Genomic DNA, 19353 nt, shown 5'->3' with positions numbered 1-19353 from the left:
TGGAAAATATAAATGTGTTGCTGGTGGCAGAAACAGTCTCTTAGAGTTGCTGGGAGGCAGCCATATGGTTAACTTTTTTTTTTTTTTTTTTGAGATGGAGTCTTGATGTGTCACCCAGGCTGGAGTGCAGTGGCCGGATCTCTGCTCACTGCAACCTCCACCTCCCGGGTTCAAACGATTCTCAAGTCTCAGCCTTTTGAGTAACTAGGACTACAGGTGTGCATCACCATGCCCGGATACTTTTTATATTTTTAGTAGAGATGGGGTTTCACCATGTTGGCCAGGCTGGTTTCGAACTCCTGAGCTCAGGTGATCTGCCCGCTTCGGCCTCCCAAAGTGCTGGGATTACAGGCATGAGCCACTACGCCCGGCCAGTTTTTGGATTTTTAGTAGAGACGGGATTTCACCACGTTGGCCAGGATAGTGTCAAACTCCTGGCCTCAAGTGATCTGCCTGCCTCGGCTTCCCAAAGTGCTGGGATACAGGTGTGAGCTACCACGCCTGGCCCACATAGTTAACTTTTAATGTTTCCCCACTGTTACACATGCTTATTAATAGTAATGGTTAGTCTTAAATTTTTGATGTTAACTAACCAGTTATTTCAAATTGCAAGAGTCAGCAGTATGTTCTTGCATATTTATTTGTTTATTTATTTTTTATGTTTTAGAGACAAAGTCTCACTCTGTCACCCAGGCTGAGTACAGTAGCACTGTTAGGGCTTACTGCAGCCTTGAACCTCCCACTTTCAAGTGATCCTCCCACCTCAGCCTCAAGCAATCCTCCCACCTCAGCCTCCTGAGTAGCTGGGACTTCAGGTGTGTAACACACCTGGCCTTTTTTTTTTTTTGGTAGACGGGGGTCTTGCTATGTTGTCCAGGCTGATCTCAAACTCTTGGACTCAAGCAATCCTCCTGCCGCAAATTACCAAGTATTGGGATTACAGGCATGGGCCACTGTGCCCAGCCTTTCTTACATATTTAAAAATACTAGGAAAGGGATCCTTTTATGGCAGAAGACTTGTATCACTAAGTTTTTTTGTTTTTTGTTTTTGTTTTTGTTTTTTTTTTGAGAGAAGGTCTCATTCTGTCGCCCAGGCTGGAGTACAGTGGCACAATCATGGCTCACTGCAGCCTTGGCCTACCAGGTTCAAGTCATCCTCCTGAGTATGGGACCACAGGTGTATGCCACCACACCTGGCAAGTTTTTTTTGTAGAGATGGAGTCACACTATGTTGTCCAGGCTGGTCTTGAATTCTGAGTTCAAGTGATCCTCTTGCCTTGGCCTCTTAAAAGTGTTGGGATTACAGGCGTGAGCCACTGTGGCCAGCCACTACGGTTTTTTTGTTTTGTTTTGTTTTAAGACAGAGACTTGCTCTGTCGCCCGGCTGAAGTACAGTGGCGCAATCTCGGCTCACTGCAACCTCTGTCTCCTGGGTTCGAGCAATTCTTCTGCCTCAGCCTCCCGAGTAGCTGGGACTACAGGTGTGTGCCACCACGCCCAGCTAAATTTTTTTGTATTCTTAGAGACGGGGTTTCACCATATTGGCCAGGGTGGTCTCGATCTCTTGACCTTGTGATCCGCCTGCCTGGGCCTCCCCAAGTGTTGGGATTACAGGCATAAACCACCGTGCCTGGCCTGTGGGTGTTTTTTTGTTTTGTTTTGTTTTTGAGACGGAGTCTCGCTCTGTCGCCCAGGCTGGAGTGCAGTGGCGATCTTAGTTCACTGCAAGCTCTGCCTCTTGGGTTCACGCCATTCTCCTGCCTCAGCCTCCGGAGTAGCTGGGAATACAGGTGCCTGCCGCCACGCCTGGCTAATTTTTTGTATTTTTTAGTAGAGACGGGGTTTCACCGTGTTAGCCAGGATGGTCTCGATCTTCTGACTTCATGATCTGCCCAACTCAGCCTCCCAAAGTGCTGGGATTACAGGCGTGAGCCACTGCACCTGGCCAGGCCTATGGTTTTTAATTGACCTGATTTCATGTCCTATTTCTTTCTTAACAGAATCAGCTGCTATTTTTATTGATCACAGATGCTATATTCTTTTATATTTATTTTGTACTTATTAAAACAATTATTCATGATATGACCATAACCAGCAATAATCCATGAAACTATTGTGGCTTAATAAATGATGGCAATAAACATTTCACTCCTGTGTAGCTCCTTCTGTCTGACTCTGGGTTAATAATTTTAGCAAGCAAGACTTGAGCTAAATGTGGCCACTGAGGATCACAGCCCAGGAGTGAAGATGAAAGAATTTGTTGATCACCAATAATGGCCACGAGTTGGTTTGTTAATTTGTACTTTAATGATAAGTCATGGTCCATTTAGGATCTTGCTAATTCCTGCTTCATTAATACACGGGAATTTCTTGAGGAATTAAGTAAAGTTGATGAGCTTTTTGTTTCATCAACAGATATTTGTTACTAACACACTAAGTCAGTTAGCTTAGGCTAAAAAGCAGGCTGCAGAATGCAACTTCAGGATGGCAATCTCAGCCTCAACATGGCTCATGTTATATGTCCTGGGAGGGTTGACCACTGGTGTGCTCCACATTCTGTTCATTCTAGGATCCTGAAGGAATCCCTCCAAGCTGGGACAGATGGGTCTCAAAGCAGAGAGAAAACAGAGATGGTAGAACCACATGTTGTATTAGTCCATTTTACATTGCTATAAAAGAATACCTGAAGCTGGGTGATTTTTGAGAAAAATAGGTGTATTTGGCTTATAGTTCTGCAGGCTGTACCAGAAGCTTGGCACCCGAATCTGCTTCTGGCGAGGGACCTTAGGGAGCTTCAAATCATGGCAGAAGTTGAAGGGGAGCAGGTTTCACATGGTGAGAGGGGCAACAAGAGGGAGGGGAGGAAGTGCCAGGCTCTTTTTAACAGTCAGATCTCATGGTAAGAATATGAGTGGGGACAGCATCTGGATGTTCATGAGGGATCTGTCCTTATGACCCACACACTTCCCACTAGGCTCCGCCTCTAATACTGGGAATCAAATTTCAATATGAGATTCGGAGGGAACAAACATCCAAACTACACACGCTATTTTCGCCTTTTATTGGCCAAAGCAAGTCATGGCTAAGTTGCACTCTGGACCCACAGTGAAAGGGGCAGGGAATGTTTCTGCAATAATATCTGCCACAGTGCCTTCTCATATTTTAAAAATTGTGGCCAAAACCCCGTAATATTTACTACCTTAACCATTTTTAAGTATACAGTACAGTAGTGTTAACGATATGTAAATGGTTGTGCAACAAGTCCCTAGAATTTATTCATCTTAAACTCTATACTCACTGAGCTCGCCTTTCCCCCTCTCCCTAGTCCCTGGCAAGCACCACTCTTCTATGAGTTTGATGACCTCAGATACCTCATCTAGGTGAAATTATGCAGTATTTGCCTTTTTGTCACTGGCTTGTTCTACTTAGCATAATTTCCTAAAAGTGCATCCATGTTATGGCATATGGCAGGCTTTCCATCTTTCTGAAGGCTGAGTAATACTCCATTGTTACTAACACACTGAGTCAGTTAGCTTAGGCTAAACTGTACATAGCACTATTTATCCATTCATCAGTAGGTGGACATTTGGGTTACTGTTGATTGTGAATAATGCTGCAATGAACACAGATGTCCAAATATCTCTTTGAGATCCTGTTTTCATTTCTTTTGGATATGTAGCCTTCCCACATTCTGTTTTTTTTTTAATTAGTTAGTTATTTATTTAATAATAGAGATGGGGTCTTGCTGTGTTGCCCAGGTTGGTCTCTAACTTCCGGCCTCAAGCGACCCTGTCACCTCAGACTCCTAGAGTGCTGGGATTACAGATGTGAGCCACTGTGCCTGACCCCCATGTTCTTAATCATTAAAAAAGTTAACTGTAATGGCTAATGAGAATTTATACTACCAACATAAAACGTATTTCTTCAGTTATTAATAATTTTTAGGTGTTCCTGTTTAGTATACTGCCTGTATGACTAAAGGAAAAATAGGTAAAGACTTCATTAAATCTTTTGAAAACTTTCTGTAGACTTTTAGAATAAAAGTAGTAAGTGTACAGCTAATTTGAATATTCATGGTATAAGACTGAAATCAGGTCATTAAGTTGTGCTGAATACAGATTTTAATATCTAAGGATTTTCTTAAAACATGATTTATCCTAGAAGATAACTCATCTATGTAGGGATTGAACTTTTCTTTCAATGTGAAAATTTGATGGAAGGGAATTTTGCTGTAGCTTATTACTATCCTTCAAGGTTTCAGGCTGATGTTTAAGCTTTTGGAAGGCTTTGAGTTTTGATATTGAAAGCCCTAAAAGCATCTTCATTTTAGATGTAGTTGTATATGATCTTTTTATGATTTCTTTTCATGTAACTTGTATGTGTGAAAGTTCACTTAACTGGGAAACAAAGTTTCTTTCAAGTAAATGTTTATTTTATATTAGTTGTAGCTGTATAGAAAAGCTGTGAAGATAGCACGGAGAGTTCCCATAAACCGCATACCCAGCTTTCCCATTAACATCTTACACTAGTGTGGTACATTTGTTAAAAATTAATGAACCAATATTGATGCGCTAGTATTAGCTGAAGCCCATAGCATATTCAGATTTCCTTAGGTTTTTAATCAATGTGAAATTACATAACATTAATCATTTAAAAGTGCACAATCTAGTGACATTTAGTGCATTCACAGTGTTGTACAAGTTCCAAAACATTTTTATCACCTCTAAAGAAAACTTGATCTATTAGGCCATGATTCCCTGTTCCCTACTACATGCAGACCTTGGAAACGAACAACCTACTTTCTGTCTCTGTGGATTTAACCTATTCTGGATATTTCATTAAATGAAATCATATAATATGTTGTCTTTTGTGTTTGGCTTCTTTTTTTAGCGTACTGTTTTTTAGGTTCATCCACTTTGTAGCACACATTATTTTCATGGCTGAATAATTTCATTATATGTATATACGTATTCCATTGTGTATGTGTGTGTATATATATGATATCGATACAAAACTATCAAACTTTTCCACAGTGGCTGAGCCATTTTACATTCTCATCAGTAGTATGTGATGGTTCCAATTTCTCTACATTTTAGAAAAAACTATTTCCTACTTGTTTTCCTTTTTTCTCTCAGTATAGTATAACCTAGTTGGTGCGAAGTAGTATCTCATTGTGATTTCAATTAGCATTTTCCTAAATGATGAATGATTTTGAGGTTTTTTTTTTTTTTTTTGAGACAGTTTTTGGTCAGTTGTCCAGGCTGGAGTGCAGTGGCGTGATCTCAGCTCACTGCAACCTCCAGGGTTCAAGCGATTCTCCCTCCTCAGCTTCCCGAGTAGCTGGGATTACAGGCACTCACCATCATGCCCAACTAATTTTTGTATTTTTAACAGAGACGGGGTTTCACCATGTTGGCAGGCTGGTCTTGAACTCCTGACCTCAGGTGATCCACCCACCTTGGCCTCCCAACGTGCCGGGATTACAGGTGTGAGCCACTGCGCCTGGCTGATTTTGAGCATCTTTTTATGTATTTGCTGGCCATATAACTGCATTTGTTGGCCATATAACTGTTTTGGAGAAATGTCTCTTCAAGTCATTTGCCTATTTTTTAATTGAGTTTTTTGTGTTTTTTGGTGCTGTTGAGTTCTAAGAGGTCTTTTTATGTCCTTGATACTAGGCCCTTATCAGATGGATGGTTTGCAAATAAATATCTCCCATTCTGTATGTTGGCCTCTCATTTTCTTCATAATGTCCTTTGATGTACAAAAGTTTTACATTTTGATTCAGTCCAATTTATTTTATTGCTTAGCTCTTGGTGTCATATCTAAGAATCCATTAAAAAATACAAAGTCATGAAGATTCATCCCTATGTTTTCTTTTAAGAACATTACAATCTTTTTTGGTTTTGTTTTTGTTTTTTTTGAGACAGGGTCTCACTCTGTTGCCCAGGCTGGAATGCAGTGGCGTGATCTTGGCTCACTGCAGCCTCTGCCTCCTGAGTAGCTGGGACTCCAGGCACGCGCCGCCCTGCTCGGCTGACTTTCTGTGTTTTTGGTAGAGATGAGATTTCACCAAGTTGCCCAGGCTGGTCTCAAACTTTGGGGCTAAAACAATCCACCCGCCTCGGCCTCCCGAAGTGCTGGGATTACAGGCGTGGGCTCCCATGTCCAGCTAAGAGCTCTCGAGTTCCAGTTCTTCCGTTTAGCTCTGTGGTACATTTTGGGTTAGTTTTTGTCTATAGTGTAAGGTAAGGGTCTAACTTTATCCTTTTGTATATGGAAATCCAGTCACCCCAGAGCCATTTGGTAAAGAGGCTGTTCTTTCTCTGTGAACTCTTGGGTCCTTTGTTGAAAATCAGTTGGCCTTTCCTGATAGGCTGGTTTCTGTACTCCAAATTTTATTTCATTGGTCTGTATGTCTTTCCTTATGCCATTACCACACTGTCTTAATTGCCAGTGCTTAGTATGTTTTGAAATTGGGAAGTATGAGTCCTCCTGTTTTGTTCTCTTTTTCAAGGTTGTTTTAGCTATTAGGAGCCTCTTACTAAAATTCCATATGAACTTGAGGATAGCCTTTTCTATTTCTGCAAACAAAACAAAACAAAAACCCTGGAATTTTAATAGAGATTGCATTGTGGCTACAAGATTGCTTTGGATAGCATTGCCATCTTATCAATTTTAAGTCATCTAGTTCCTGAATCGTATCTTAGTAAGTTTGGTATGTTGTGTTTTTGGTATTATTTGTGTCAAGGTATTTTCTTTTTTCCCTCGTGATTTCTTCTTTGACCCATTGGCTATTTAAGAGTGTGTTGGGCTGGGCGTAGGGGCTCACGCCTGTAATCCTAGCACTCTGGGAGGCCAAGGTGGGTGGATCACGAGGTCAGGAGTTCGAGACCAGCCTGGCCAACATGGTGAAACCCTGTCTCTACTAAAAATACAAAAATTATCTGGGTGTGGTGGTGGGCACCTGTAGTCCCAGCTGCTCAGGAGGCTGAGGCAGGAGAATCACTGGAACTCGGGAGGCGGAGGTTGCAATGAGCCGAGCTTGTGCCACTGCACTCCAGCCTGGGCAACAGAGCAAGACTCCGTCTCAAAAAAAAAAAAAAGTGTGCTGTTTAATTTCTATATATTTGTTCCTGTTTTCCTTCTGTGAAGTTTTATTCCATGTGGTCAGAGAAGATACTTGGAATGCTTTCAGTCTTTTAAAATTTATTGAGACTTTTTTGTGGTCTAACATATGGTCTATGTTGGAGAATATCTTTGTGGATCTTCTGCCTAGTTGTCGTATTTATTATTGAAAGTAGGGTATTAACTGGGCACAGGGGCTCACGCCTGTAACCCCAGCAATCTGGGAGGCCGAGGTAGGCGGATCACTTGAGGCCAGGGTTCAAGACCAGTCTGGCCAACATGGTGAAACCCTGTCTCTACTAAAAATACAAAACAGAAAACAAACAAACAAAAAATTTGCCATACGTGGTGGTGGGCACTTGTAATCCCAGCTACTTGGGAGGCTGAGGCAGGAGAGTCGCTTGAACCCGGGAGGGGGAGGTTGCAGTGAGCTGAGACTGCACCTCTGTACTCCAGCCTGGGCAACAAGAGTGAGGCCCTGTCTCAAAATAAATAAATAAATAAATAAAAGAAATAAAGGTAGTAGGGTATCTAAGACTCTAGCTGTTTCTGAACTATTTCTTCTTTTAATTCTGTCACCTTTTGCAGGGGGCTCTGTTCTTAGGTGTATATGTATTTCTAAATGTTATATGGTTTTCTGGCCGTTCACTGTTCTTTCTTTCTTCTTTTCTTTCTTCCTTTCTTCCTTTTTTTTTTTTTTTTTTTTGGAGATGGAGTCTAGCTCTCTCACCAGGCTGGAGTGCAGTGGTGTGATCTCGGCTCACCGCAACCGCCGCCTCCTGGGTTCAAACGATTCTCCTGCCTCAGCCTTCTGAGCAGCTGGGACTATAGGTGCATGCCGCCACCCCCAGATAATTTTTGTATTTTTAGTAGAGTTGGGGTTTCACCATGTTGGCCAGGATGGTCTTGATCTCTTGACCGCGTGACCTGCACACCTCAGCCTCCCAAAGTGCTGGAATTACAGTGTGAGCACCGCGCCCATCCTTTTTTTTTTTTTTTTTTAAAGAGATAGGGTCTTGCTCTGTTGCCCAGGCTGGAGTGCAGTGGTGTGATCATAGCTCACTATATTCTTGACCTCCTGGGCTCAAGTGAACCTCCTGCCTCAGCCTCCTGAGTAGCTGGGACTATAGGCACACACCACTGCACCTCGCTAACTTTAATTTTTTTTTTTTTTTTGAGACTGCGTTTCACACTGTCTCCCAGGCTGGAGTGCAGGGGCGTGATCTTGGCTCACTGCAACCTCCACGTCCCAGGAACGATTCTCCTGCCTCAGCCTCCTGAGTAGCTGGGATTAGAGGCATGCGCCACCACACCTGGCTAATTTTTGTATTTTTAGTAGAGGCAGAGTTTCGCTATGTGGGTCAGGCTGGTCTCGAGCTCCTGACGTCGTTATCTGCCCACCTTGGCCTCCCAGTCAGCTGTTAATCTTATCAAGTACCCGTTTTACATGATGAACCACTTTCTTTTCCTTTTGAGACCCGGTCTTGTTTTGTCCCCAGACTGAAGTCCAGTGGCATGATCATGGCTCACTGCAGCCTTGACCTCCCAGGCTAAGCTGATCCTCCTTCCTCAGCCTCCTGAGTAGTTGGGACCACAGGTGTGTACCACCACACTCGGATAATTTTTAAATTTTTTGTAGAGATAAGGTCTCCTCGTGTTTCCCAGGCTGGTCTCAAACTCCTGGATTCAAGTGATCCTTCTGCCTTGGCCTCCCAAAGTGTTGGGGTTGCAGGCTTGAGCCACGGTGCTTATCCACGTCACTGCTGTCTTGCTGCTTAAAGATTCTTTTTGTCATTTGACTGTTTGATTACAACATGTCTTGGTGTGGATCTCTTTATTTTTCTTGAAGCGTATCGAGCTTCTTGGATGTTTAGATTTGTGTCTTATCAAATTTGGGAAGTTTTCCATCATTATTTCTTCAAATATTCTTCCCTTTTCTCTCTTGCCTCTACGACTCCAGTTATATGTATGCTGGTGTGCTTGATGGTGTTCCATAGGCATCTTAGACTCTGTTGATTTCTCTTCATTCTTTTTTCTTTCTGTTCTTCAGACCGGATAAATTCAACTGACCTATCTTCAAGTTGGCTGATTGTTCTGTCAGTTCAAATCTGTCATTGAAATTCTCTAGTGAGGTTTTTTTTTGTTTTGTTTTAGTTATTGTACTTTTCAGCTCCAGAATATCTATTTGATTCTTTTTTATAATTTCTGTCTCTTTGTTGGTTTTCTGTTTCTTGAGACATTGTTCTCCTGGTTTCTTATCATTCTTTTTCCTTTTTCTTTTTTCTTTTTTTTTTGAGACAGGGTCTCGCTCTATTGCCCAGGCTGGAGAGCAGTATTGTAATCATGGATCTCACAGCCTTGACCTTGCAGGCTCAAGTAATTCTCCCACCTCAGCCTCCCAAGTAGCCTGGAAGAAGTGCCACCATGCCTGGCTAATTTATTTTTATTTCTTGTAGAGAGGGGGTCTTACTATGTTACCCAGGCTTCTTGTTATTCTTTGTCCGTCGTTTCCATTAGCTCATTGAACATATTTAAGACAGTTGATTTAAAATCTTTGTCTAGTAAATCCAATGTCTATTCTTCATCTCAGTCTCTTTGTTAATTTCTCCTGTGTATGTACCATACTGCTTTTATTTCTTTGCATGCTTTGTAACATTTTGTTGAAAACTGGATGTTTTGAATATTATAATGTGGTGACTCCGGAAATCACACCCTTCCTTCTGAGTTTTTGTTGTTTGCTGTGAGTTGTAGTTGTTTAGTGACTATTCTAAACTCTTTCTAAATTCTGTGTTCTTTGTTGTGTTTGTTCTCTAAGGTCTCTTTCTTAGCCTGTGTTCAGCTGATGCTTTTTTGTTTGTTTGTTTTTGTTTGCTTTTTGTTTTTTTGAGATGGAGTCTCGCTCTGTCATCTAGGCCGGGGTGCAGTGGCGTGATCTCAGCTCACTGCAACCTCTGCCTCTCGGGTTCAAGCAATTCTCCTGCCTCAGCCTCCTGAGTAGCTGGGACTACAGGCGTGTGCCACCACACCCGGCTAATTTTTGTATTTTTAGTAGAGGCGGGGTTTCACCATGTTAGCCAGGCTGCTCTTGAACTCTTGACCTCAGGTGATCCACTGGCCTCAGCCTCCCAAAGTGCTGGGATTGCAGGTGTAAGCCACCACGCCTGGTGCTTTGTTTTTTGTTTTTTAGAGATGGGGTCTCACTCTGTTGCTCAGGCTATAGTGCAGGAGTATCATAACTCACTGTAGCCTTGCACTCCTTTGCTCAAGTGATCCTCCCACCTGAGTCACTGGGATTACAGGCTGAGCCACCACTAGTATTTTGCCAGACTTTTTTGAATACCTAGAGCCTCCCTCCACCATCCCCTAAAAAAGAGTGGAAAGAAAGGAGGACAGCCACCTTCTTCCAGTCTCTGCAGAGTAGCTGTGTTGGGGGACACTGTCATTGCTTAGCCCTGCTGTTTACAACTCCACTCTAGCCTCATTTCCTGCTTGTGCTGAGCCTAAAGTTCAGCTAGAGGGTCTTTTCAGATCTTTTCTGAGCATGCTTCCTGCCCTGGGCATATGCGTGACTTGCTAAATTCCTAACCTTAGTATAAGTGGACATTGTTGAATGCCGTGATTTCTAAAAGAAACTTTCTCCCAGCTTTTCCTCTCAGGCTGTTGGTGTGTCTGTTTGCCTCAACTGAAATCTTTTGCCCAAGGTGGCTGCAGATTGTTATTTGCCTTACAAGGTTTTTGAGCAATACCCTCTGAGGAGACACCTCTCTGCCCTGTTCCAAGTTAGGGAAAACAAAGACCAACACCTTATGTCAGTCCTTTAGGTAACCCGCAAGCTCAAAACAGGCAAGCGCAATTCTTTCAGAATTTCTCCCTCCGGAAGCAGGGACTGAGGAAGTAGTTCCCAGACTGAGAACGCAGGCTGCTGTCTTCAAGGCTGCCACTGGGGAAGGGAAAGAGAGAGGGCAGGTCAACATGCTGCAAAGCCTTTCCACTGTTGCAACGTGCTTTATTGATTCAATTTGCTGAGTTGCTGTAAATGTATTTTCTGGTTTGTGACAAAGCCGATTCTGACAGTTTTTGCTTGATTTTTCAGTCATCTGTGAAGGGATGGGCTGTTGGAGTTACCTGCTTCACCATTTTTACTGATGTCCCTTAAGAAAGACTTTTGCGGCCGGGCGCGGTGGCTCAGCCTGTAATCCCAGCACTTTGGGAGGCCGAGACGGGCGGATCACGAGGTCAGGAGATCAAGACCATCCTGGCTAACACGGTGAAACCCCGTCTCTACTAAAAAATACAAAAAAAGCTAGCCGGGCGAGGTGGCTGGTGCCTGTAGTCCCAGCTAGTCGGCAGGCTGAGGCAGGAGAATGGCGTGAACCCGGGAGGCGGAGCTTGCAGTGAGCTGAGATCCGGCCACTGCACTCCAGCCTGGGCGACAGAGCGAGACTCCGTCTCAAAAAAATAAAAAAAAATAAAAAATAAAAAATAAAAATAAAAAAAAAGAAAGACTTTTGCTTTGTTTTTAGAGACAAAACGAAAATATTTTGTGCTATGTTGCTTTGAACCCTGGCCTCAAGCGATCCTCCTACCTCAGCCTCCTAAATAGCTGGGACTATTAAGTGTGTGCTTCTGCGCCCAGCTCCCAAGAAAGATTTTTAAAAGTTATATTATGCTATGTTGCTTTAATAAGTAGAGTTAACGAAATTGTATTAATGTTTATGAAAATTATCAACAGGATGGAATCCGACGTGGTAGGCCCAGAGCAGATACTGTCCGTGATTTAATAAATGAAGGAGAGCATTCATCCAGTAGAATCCGCTGTAACATCTGTAATAGGGTGTTTCCACGGGAGAAATCGCTCCAGGCTCACAAAAGGACTCATACAGGTAAGTTGAGCAAATTTTATAGACTGCCAGAAGTAACACTTTTTTTTTTTTTTTTTTGAGACAGAGTCTCGCTCTGTCTCCCAAGCTGGAGTGCACTGGCACCATCTTGGCTCACTGCAAGCTCCGCCTCCTGGGTTCAAGTGATTCTCCTGCCTCAGCCTCCTGAGTGAGTAGTAGCTGGGATTACCGGTACGCACCACCATGCCTGGCTAATTTTTGTATTTTTACTAGAGACAGGATTTCACCATGTTGGTCAAGCTGGTCTCGAACTCTTGACCTTGTGATCTGCCTGCCTCAGCCTCCCAAAGTGCTGGGTGTGAGCCACCACACCCAGCCAGAAGTAACACTTAACAGAAAGCTCATTTGATACTGAGTAATAAATTACCTTTTTAGTTGCCTTATATTTTCTTACATTAACACTATTAGTTGTGAAGTTTTTTAAAAAGGCAGTATAGTCAGTTTCTTTTTGGTGGAGAATAGTGGTTTTATGAATACTGGTTACGTGTGATTTCTAAAGTTACCATGGTAATTAACCTAGATGTCAGAGTCATGTTATTGGCAAATTTAGTTTTACCCCCTACCTGCCTGAATTTTACTTGATATACGTTTATCTATATAATTGTTAAAATTCATCTGTATGCCAAAAACAGTAATTGTCAAGTTTTTAATATAATTTTTAGAGTCCTCAGTGTGCTATCAGTACATTTGACCTAAGCATTAAATCTGTGGTGAACTATGGTAGGCAGCTATCCCAAGATTATGGTATATCTGTATTTGCATATGGAAATTATATTTGCATTTTAAATATCATTTAGAGAGCCAAAAAAAAAAAAAGTATAGAGGGCCCTTGTTCTCGCTATAAAGTTGGCCCCAAAGGAAGGAATTTTATAGTTCATCTAATAGTTTGCAGGTGAGGAAACTGAGGTGCCAAAAATCCAACTACTGCTGGCTTACAATCAGTCTCTCATACCTTTAAGGCTAGAGTGACACCGCCCTGTACAGCAGCTACTGTGACTCCTGAGCACTTGAAATGTGGGTAGTCTAAATTGAGATGGGCAGTAAATATAACATACCCTTAATATGAAAAAAAGAGTGAATAATTTTTACTGTTGATTATATATTGAAATGACACTTTTAGATAAATTGGATTAAATAAAATATATTATTAAAATTAATTTCAAGGCCGGGTGGGTGGCTCATGCCTGTAATCCCAGCACTTTGGGAGGCCGAGGCGGGCAGATCACCTGAGGTCAGGAGTTCAAGACCAGCCTTGCCAACATGAAGAAACCTCATCTCTACTAAAAATACAAAATTAGCCGGGCGCGGCAAATGCCTGTAATCCCAGCTACTCAGGAAGCTGAGGCAGGAGAATCGCTTGAACCCGGAAGGCGGAGGTTGCGGTGAGCCGAGATCGTGCCATTGCACTCCAGCCTGGGTAACAAGAGCAAAACTCAATCTCAAAAAAAAAAAAACATTAATTTCACTTCTTTCTCTTTACTTTTTCTAATGTACCTTCTAGAAGTGGTTCATACTGTCTTTCATTGGGCAGTACTGGTTTAGAACTTAAGCTCGTAACCCTCAGTCCCCTATTTTTTTCCACCATGTTTACGGTGCTCACCTGTTTCTCACTTTTTTTTAACTTGCGGTTTTTGAAAATATATATTTAAATGATAAGATAGAAAAGAGGTTCTTTTAAGTTAAATCCCTGGAAAGGGGTAATGTTTGAATTTTGAATCATTGTAAACTAAGGTATCTAGAAGTTTTGACTTTAGATACCATTAGTAAAATGATTACTTAATGAAACATTCTAATTTTGAGAATTTTTATGTATTTTTTTCAATGTAAATATTCTAAAATATCCCCCAGATAACTGGTTTGCAGGCCGTAGAGTTGCCAGTGGGGTTAAGATTCAACACTATGTGGCTGAATGAAGGAAGGGCTGACTGCCGTCCTCACCACTACCTCACTGTGTCACCTGATACCCCAGGCATCAGCTTAGACATCTGCATATCAGGGAACTGAAAGGATCCCTAAGGGGTAGTTGAGCCCTATTAGTATATTTTGTAAAAAGCTTTTCCGTTACTATTTTAAACAATCTCCCTGTATCTGTGTTTTATTTTAACTTGTATTCAACTATCACAACCACTTAGTATGTCTTTAAATAAAGAGAAATTTAGGGAGAACTTGTTATTGTTCTTTGAGTTATATTGGAAAATGCAAACCAATGTATAATTGTTGATTAAATAATGTTTTTTTCAATAAATAATGTTTAATTATCATTGAACAAATTTTTCAGCACTTGAGCCTAGCACTGTGTTGTGTATAGGAATTTAAGTGAAGTCTAAGGTGCTAGGAATCTTTGCAGGAGACTGCCATGACACATAAACAACACAGGACCCCAAGTTAACGAAGGTATACAAAGTTCAATTATTTGGAGGTAGATAGGAAGAATTCAGTTATTTGGGGATCTCTCAATCTCATTGAGAGCCTACAGGATTGGGAAGATTTGAATGGGCAGAGAAACTTGGATTTTCAAGGATGAGAACAAGATGAGGAACTGCCTCCTGGCTGGAATGATTCTCCAGGAGGGAAGTAAGGATCAACCCTGCCCCTTAACCCCAGTAGCTAATGACGTTGCTGAGATTGCCTAGAGTGCCGATCTTAGAGGACCATTTAAAAGTCGGCAGATAATTTTTAGTTGTTCAAGGTGTGTAACAGGATTTGGGGGTGGTTCAGGGGCTACTTGGTATGACAAAAGCAGACTTCTATGCCAGCTACTCTGGGAGTGCTGTGCAGGCGGAGAAACGAGAGGCCGGCCAGGAGGCTGTCGGAGGGTTCATCCTAGCGGGAGGGCTGCCCGTCTGACCAGGGGAAGCTGAATGGGAAGGCAGGAGTGGGTGGAAGACATAGTGAAGAACCAGCAAGATCTAGTGATTTGGAGTATGAGGGAGAAAAAGTCTGGGATAAACTCAAGATGATAACCTCAAGGCCTAAAGAATAGATTGTGTTCCCCAGCAGATAAGGTGCTTGATGCCACCCAAGTGCTGCCATTAGCATTTCTACCTGCAGCTCCGCAGGGACCGTGACATGTTTTATTGTGATTGGGAGTCATGACCTATATAAAGGCTGATTCTCTCCCGTCCCCCTGCTCTTCTGGCCTTATTATCTCAGACACCATATCTAACATCTGTCTCCTTAGGTGAGAGGCCCTATCTGTGTGACTATCCAGACTGTGGAAAAGCCTTTGTTCAAAGTGGACAGCTCAAGACACATCAGCGTCTTCACACCGGAGAGAAGCCTTTCGTCTGTTCAGAAAATGGTATGGTGTTAGAAGTTAAGTTTATGTAGTAACTAGTTGTTGTGACTTAACAGTTAAAATATCTTTTCCTTGAATTTTTTTGAGGGGAAAGATTTTTTAATATAAATTTTATAAAACTTTATAAGCTTTCTTCTTTGATAATTGTGATACATGCTGAATTTCTCAGAAATGACTGATTTTAAAAATTTGTTGGTTTTTTGTGGTTACATAGTAGGTATACATATTGATGGGGTATATGAGATACTTGATACAGACACGCAGTGCTGAATCCTGACATGGTAAATGGGCTATCCACCCCCTCAAGCATGAGTCCTTTGTGTTACAAAGTATCCCGTTATACTCTTAAGTTATTTTAGAATGTACAGTTAAATTATTGACTATAGTCACCTTGTGCTATAAAATACTAGGTCTTAGCCATTCTTTCTATTTTTGGTACCTATTAACCATCTCTATCTTCCCTTCATCCCCCAGCTCCCCTTCCCAGCCTCTGGTAACCATTGTTCTGCTCTCTATCTCCATGAGTTCAATTGTTTTGATATTTAGATCCCACAAATAAGCGAGAACAAGTGATGTTTGTCTTTCTGTGCCTGGCTTAAGAAATGATTGATTTTGGCCGGGCGCGGTGGCTCAAGCCTGTAATCCCAGCACTTTGGGAGGCCGAGACGGGCGGATCACGAGGTCAGGAGTTCGAGACCATCCTGGCGAACATGGTGAAACCCCGTCTCTACTAAAAATACAAAAAACTAGCCGGGCAAGGTGGCGGCACCTGTAGTCCCAGCTACTCGGGAGGCTGAGGCAGGAGAATGGCGGGAACCTGGGAGGCGGAGCTTGCAGTGAGCTGAGATCCGGCCACTGCACTCCAGCCTGGGCGACAGAGTGAGACTCCGTCTCAAAAAAAAAAAAAAAAAGAAATGATTGATTTTAAAATACAGTAATCCTTTTTGATGAAACCTTAAAGGGCAATTAAACATACTATGTCCAGTTGTAGGCAGTAGAAAAATCTGTAAATGTAAATACAGCCTTTGGAGCAACTTTTTAAACTTTTTAATTAAACTGAAGTAAGCATATTATCCTAAGTGATTTTCTTAATCTTTTATCAGTTTCCAAAGATGCACATTTGTATGCAGTTACAGTATATTTGAAGTTCAGTGCAGTCTGTCCTGTTGCTCTGTAATTTTCTTGATTATTACACGTGTTGCAAAGGTCTGCAAACTTTTCATCTAGCAAGTTTGCTTAAGCCTATACACAATGGTTTCCTCTATGTTGAATAATGAATATTTATTTTTTGAGACGGAGTTTTGCTCTTGTTGCCCAGGCTGGAGTGCAATGGCGCCATCTCAGCTCACTGCAACTTCTGCCTCCCGGGTTCAAGCGATTTGGCTGCCTCAGCCTCCCGAGTAGCTGAGATTACAGGCATGCGCCACCATGCCCAGTTAATTTTGTAGTTTTAGTAGAGATAGGGTTTCTCCATGTTGGTCAGGCTGGTCTTAAACTCCCGACCACAGGTGATCTGCCTGCCTTGGCCTCCCAAAGTGCTGGGATTACAGGCATGAGCCACTGCACCCAGCAATTATTTATTTATTTATTTATTTTTATTGTTTTGAGACGGAGGCTCACTTGTCACCCAGGCTGGAGTGCACTGGCACGATATCGGCTCACTGCAACCTCTGCTTCCCGAGTTCAAGCAATTCTCCTGCCTCAGCCTCTGGAGTAGCTGGGATTACAGGCGTGTGCCACCACATCCGGCTAATTTTTTTTTTTTTTTGAGACGGAGTCTCGCTCTGTCGCCCAGGCTGGAGCGCTGTGGCCAGATCTCAGCTCACTGCAAGCTCCGCCTCCCGGGTTTACGCCATTCTCCTGCCTCAGCCTCCTGAGTAGCTGGGACTACAGGTGCCCGCCACCTCGCCCGGCTAGTTTTTTGTATTTTTTTTTTTTAGTAGAGACGGGGTTTCACCGTGTTAGCCAGGATGGTCTCGATCTCCTGACCTAGTGATCCGTCCGTCTCGGCCTCCCAAAGTGCTGGGATTATAGGCTTGAGCCACTGCGCCCAGCCAATTTTTGTATTTTTAGTAGAGATGGGGGACCATGTTGGCCAGGCTGGTTTTGAACTGCTGACCTCAGGTGATCCACCCGCCTCGGCCTCCCAAAGTGCTGGGATTATAGGCATGAGCCACTGCACCTGGCCTGAATATTTGTTTTTAAATGTTCTTGTTACCAACAAAGCTGACAGGAATGTTTGCACACTTGTAGCTTTGTTTGTCTTTCGGGATGCTTCCTTATGATAGATTCCACAAATGGAATTCCCGGGTCCAAGGTTTTGAACTCCACCCCACCCCCGCGATGGAGTCTTGCTCTGTCACCCAGGCTGGAGTGCAGTCGTTGATCTCGGCTGACTGCAACCTCCACCTCCCAGGTTCAAGCCATTCTCCTGCCTCAGCCTCCTGAGTAGCTGGGATTACAGGCAGAGGCCACCACGCCCGACTAATTTTTGTATTTTTAGTAGAGATGGCGTTTTGCCATGTTGGCCAGGCTGGTCTCTTAACTCCTGACCTCGTGATCCGCCTGCCTCAGCCTCCTGAAGTGCTGGGATTACAGGCTTGAGCTGCTACGCCCCGCCATTTTCAACATTTTGAACTCATGCTGATAAATCACTTTCCAATGGTGTTGGACACACATGGCCATGACCAAAACATGACTGTCTTCCCGTCCCTGCTCTAGCATGAGACTGCGCTGGTTTGATTGTTTTCTCCTCCAAATTATAAATCCTAAATTTCACTGTATTCATTTACTTTTCTGGATACCAGTGAAACTGAATGTTTTCCACGTTTGTGTGCTGGATGTGCAGATCCTGACAGGTGTTAACCTTGTGTTTTGAAGGCTGCCTGAGCAGATTCACCCATGCAAACCGCCACTGTCCGAAGCACCCCTACGCCAGGCTGAAGAGAGAGGAGCCCACGGACACACTCAGCAAACATCAGGCTGCTGACAACAAGGCCGCGGCCGAGTGGCTGGCGAGGTCAGGAGTGCTGCCCTTAGTCCACCGTGAAGAAGCGCAGCGCGGGCTTGGGCCATGTTAGGGACTTGGACACTCCTCTCATTTTAAATAAGCTGCATTTATACACACTTTATAACATAATTAGAAATTACCCCTGATTTTCTATAACATTGTTATGAGTGGTATTAGGATCTTAGGATCTGTGTGTGATAGAAAATTACAATATAATTGGAGTGCCCAGACCACAGTTTATTTTAAAAGGAAGAGTTTTCCCATTTTGAAAGAATGTTTTATATGTATTGTATTTCATTTGTCATGAATGCAACCCCTCTTCATTTTCTTTATGTTAGCGTTAGCTATCTGCCAATTAAAATAGGGACAGACTGCCAAGGCGGGTGGATCACCTGAGGTCAGGAGTTTGAGAACAGTCTGGCTAACTTAGTGAAACCCCATCTTTACTAAAAATACAAAAATTACCTGGGCAGTAGTGGTGCGCGCCTGTAATCCCAGCTACTCAGGAGACTGAGGCAGGAGAATCGCTTGAGCCTGAGAGGCGGAGATTGCAGTGAGCTGAAATGGCCCCACTGCACTCCTGTACTCCAGCCTGGGTGACAGAGTGAGACCCTGTCTCAAAAAAACAAAAAAAACAAAAACAAAAAACCAGGAATAGATGTTAGTGGTTCTTCTTAGGTGAAGTTCCAAAAACATCAATTTAATTTTTTCCAGTGGCAACAAGGGGGCCAGCATAAAAGAATTTCTCTAAGGATATTTTGGTTGAAGGACCTGTCTGCTGTACACAAGCCAGCAGCAGCTGCTCAGGCCTCTTCCAAACCTTCACTGGCTCCTTATGGTAAAGTCCAGGATTCCTAGCTGTGCTGCCGCAGCCCTGCCTCCCTCTGATAAGGCAACTGTCCCCTGCCATGCTGGGCTGCGGGTTTCTCAACACAGGTGCCTTTGTGTCAGGGCCTGTGTGCACCCTGCTTCCTCTGCGTGGAGCACTTGCTCCCCACTTGGCTTAGCCTCTTGCT

General features: G+C 43.0%; 1 protein-coding gene across 1 annotated transcript in view; it reads left to right on the top strand.

Moving 5' to 3' along the window:
- ZNF367 (zinc finger protein 367) overlaps window positions 1-19353 on the top strand; it is a 32721-nt gene that overhangs the window by 7629 nt on the left and 5739 nt on the right. The window contains exons 2-4 of the mRNA XM_030920381.1: window positions 11861-12011; window positions 15211-15330; window positions 18208-18346. Coding sequence (XP_030776241.1) covers window positions 11861-12011; window positions 15211-15330; window positions 18208-18346 — 410 coding nt within the window. The remainder of the gene's footprint in view (window positions 1-11860; window positions 12012-15210; window positions 15331-18207; window positions 18347-19353) is intronic.

Source organism: Rhinopithecus roxellana, chromosome 16 (assembly GCF_007565055.1).
Source record: "Rhinopithecus roxellana isolate Shanxi Qingling chromosome 16, ASM756505v1, whole genome shotgun sequence".
Taxonomy (NCBI): Eukaryota; Metazoa; Chordata; class Mammalia; order Primates; family Cercopithecidae; genus Rhinopithecus; species Rhinopithecus roxellana.
Note: the sequence above shows the minus strand (reverse complement) of the source record. Positions and strands in the feature narration are given on the sequence as shown.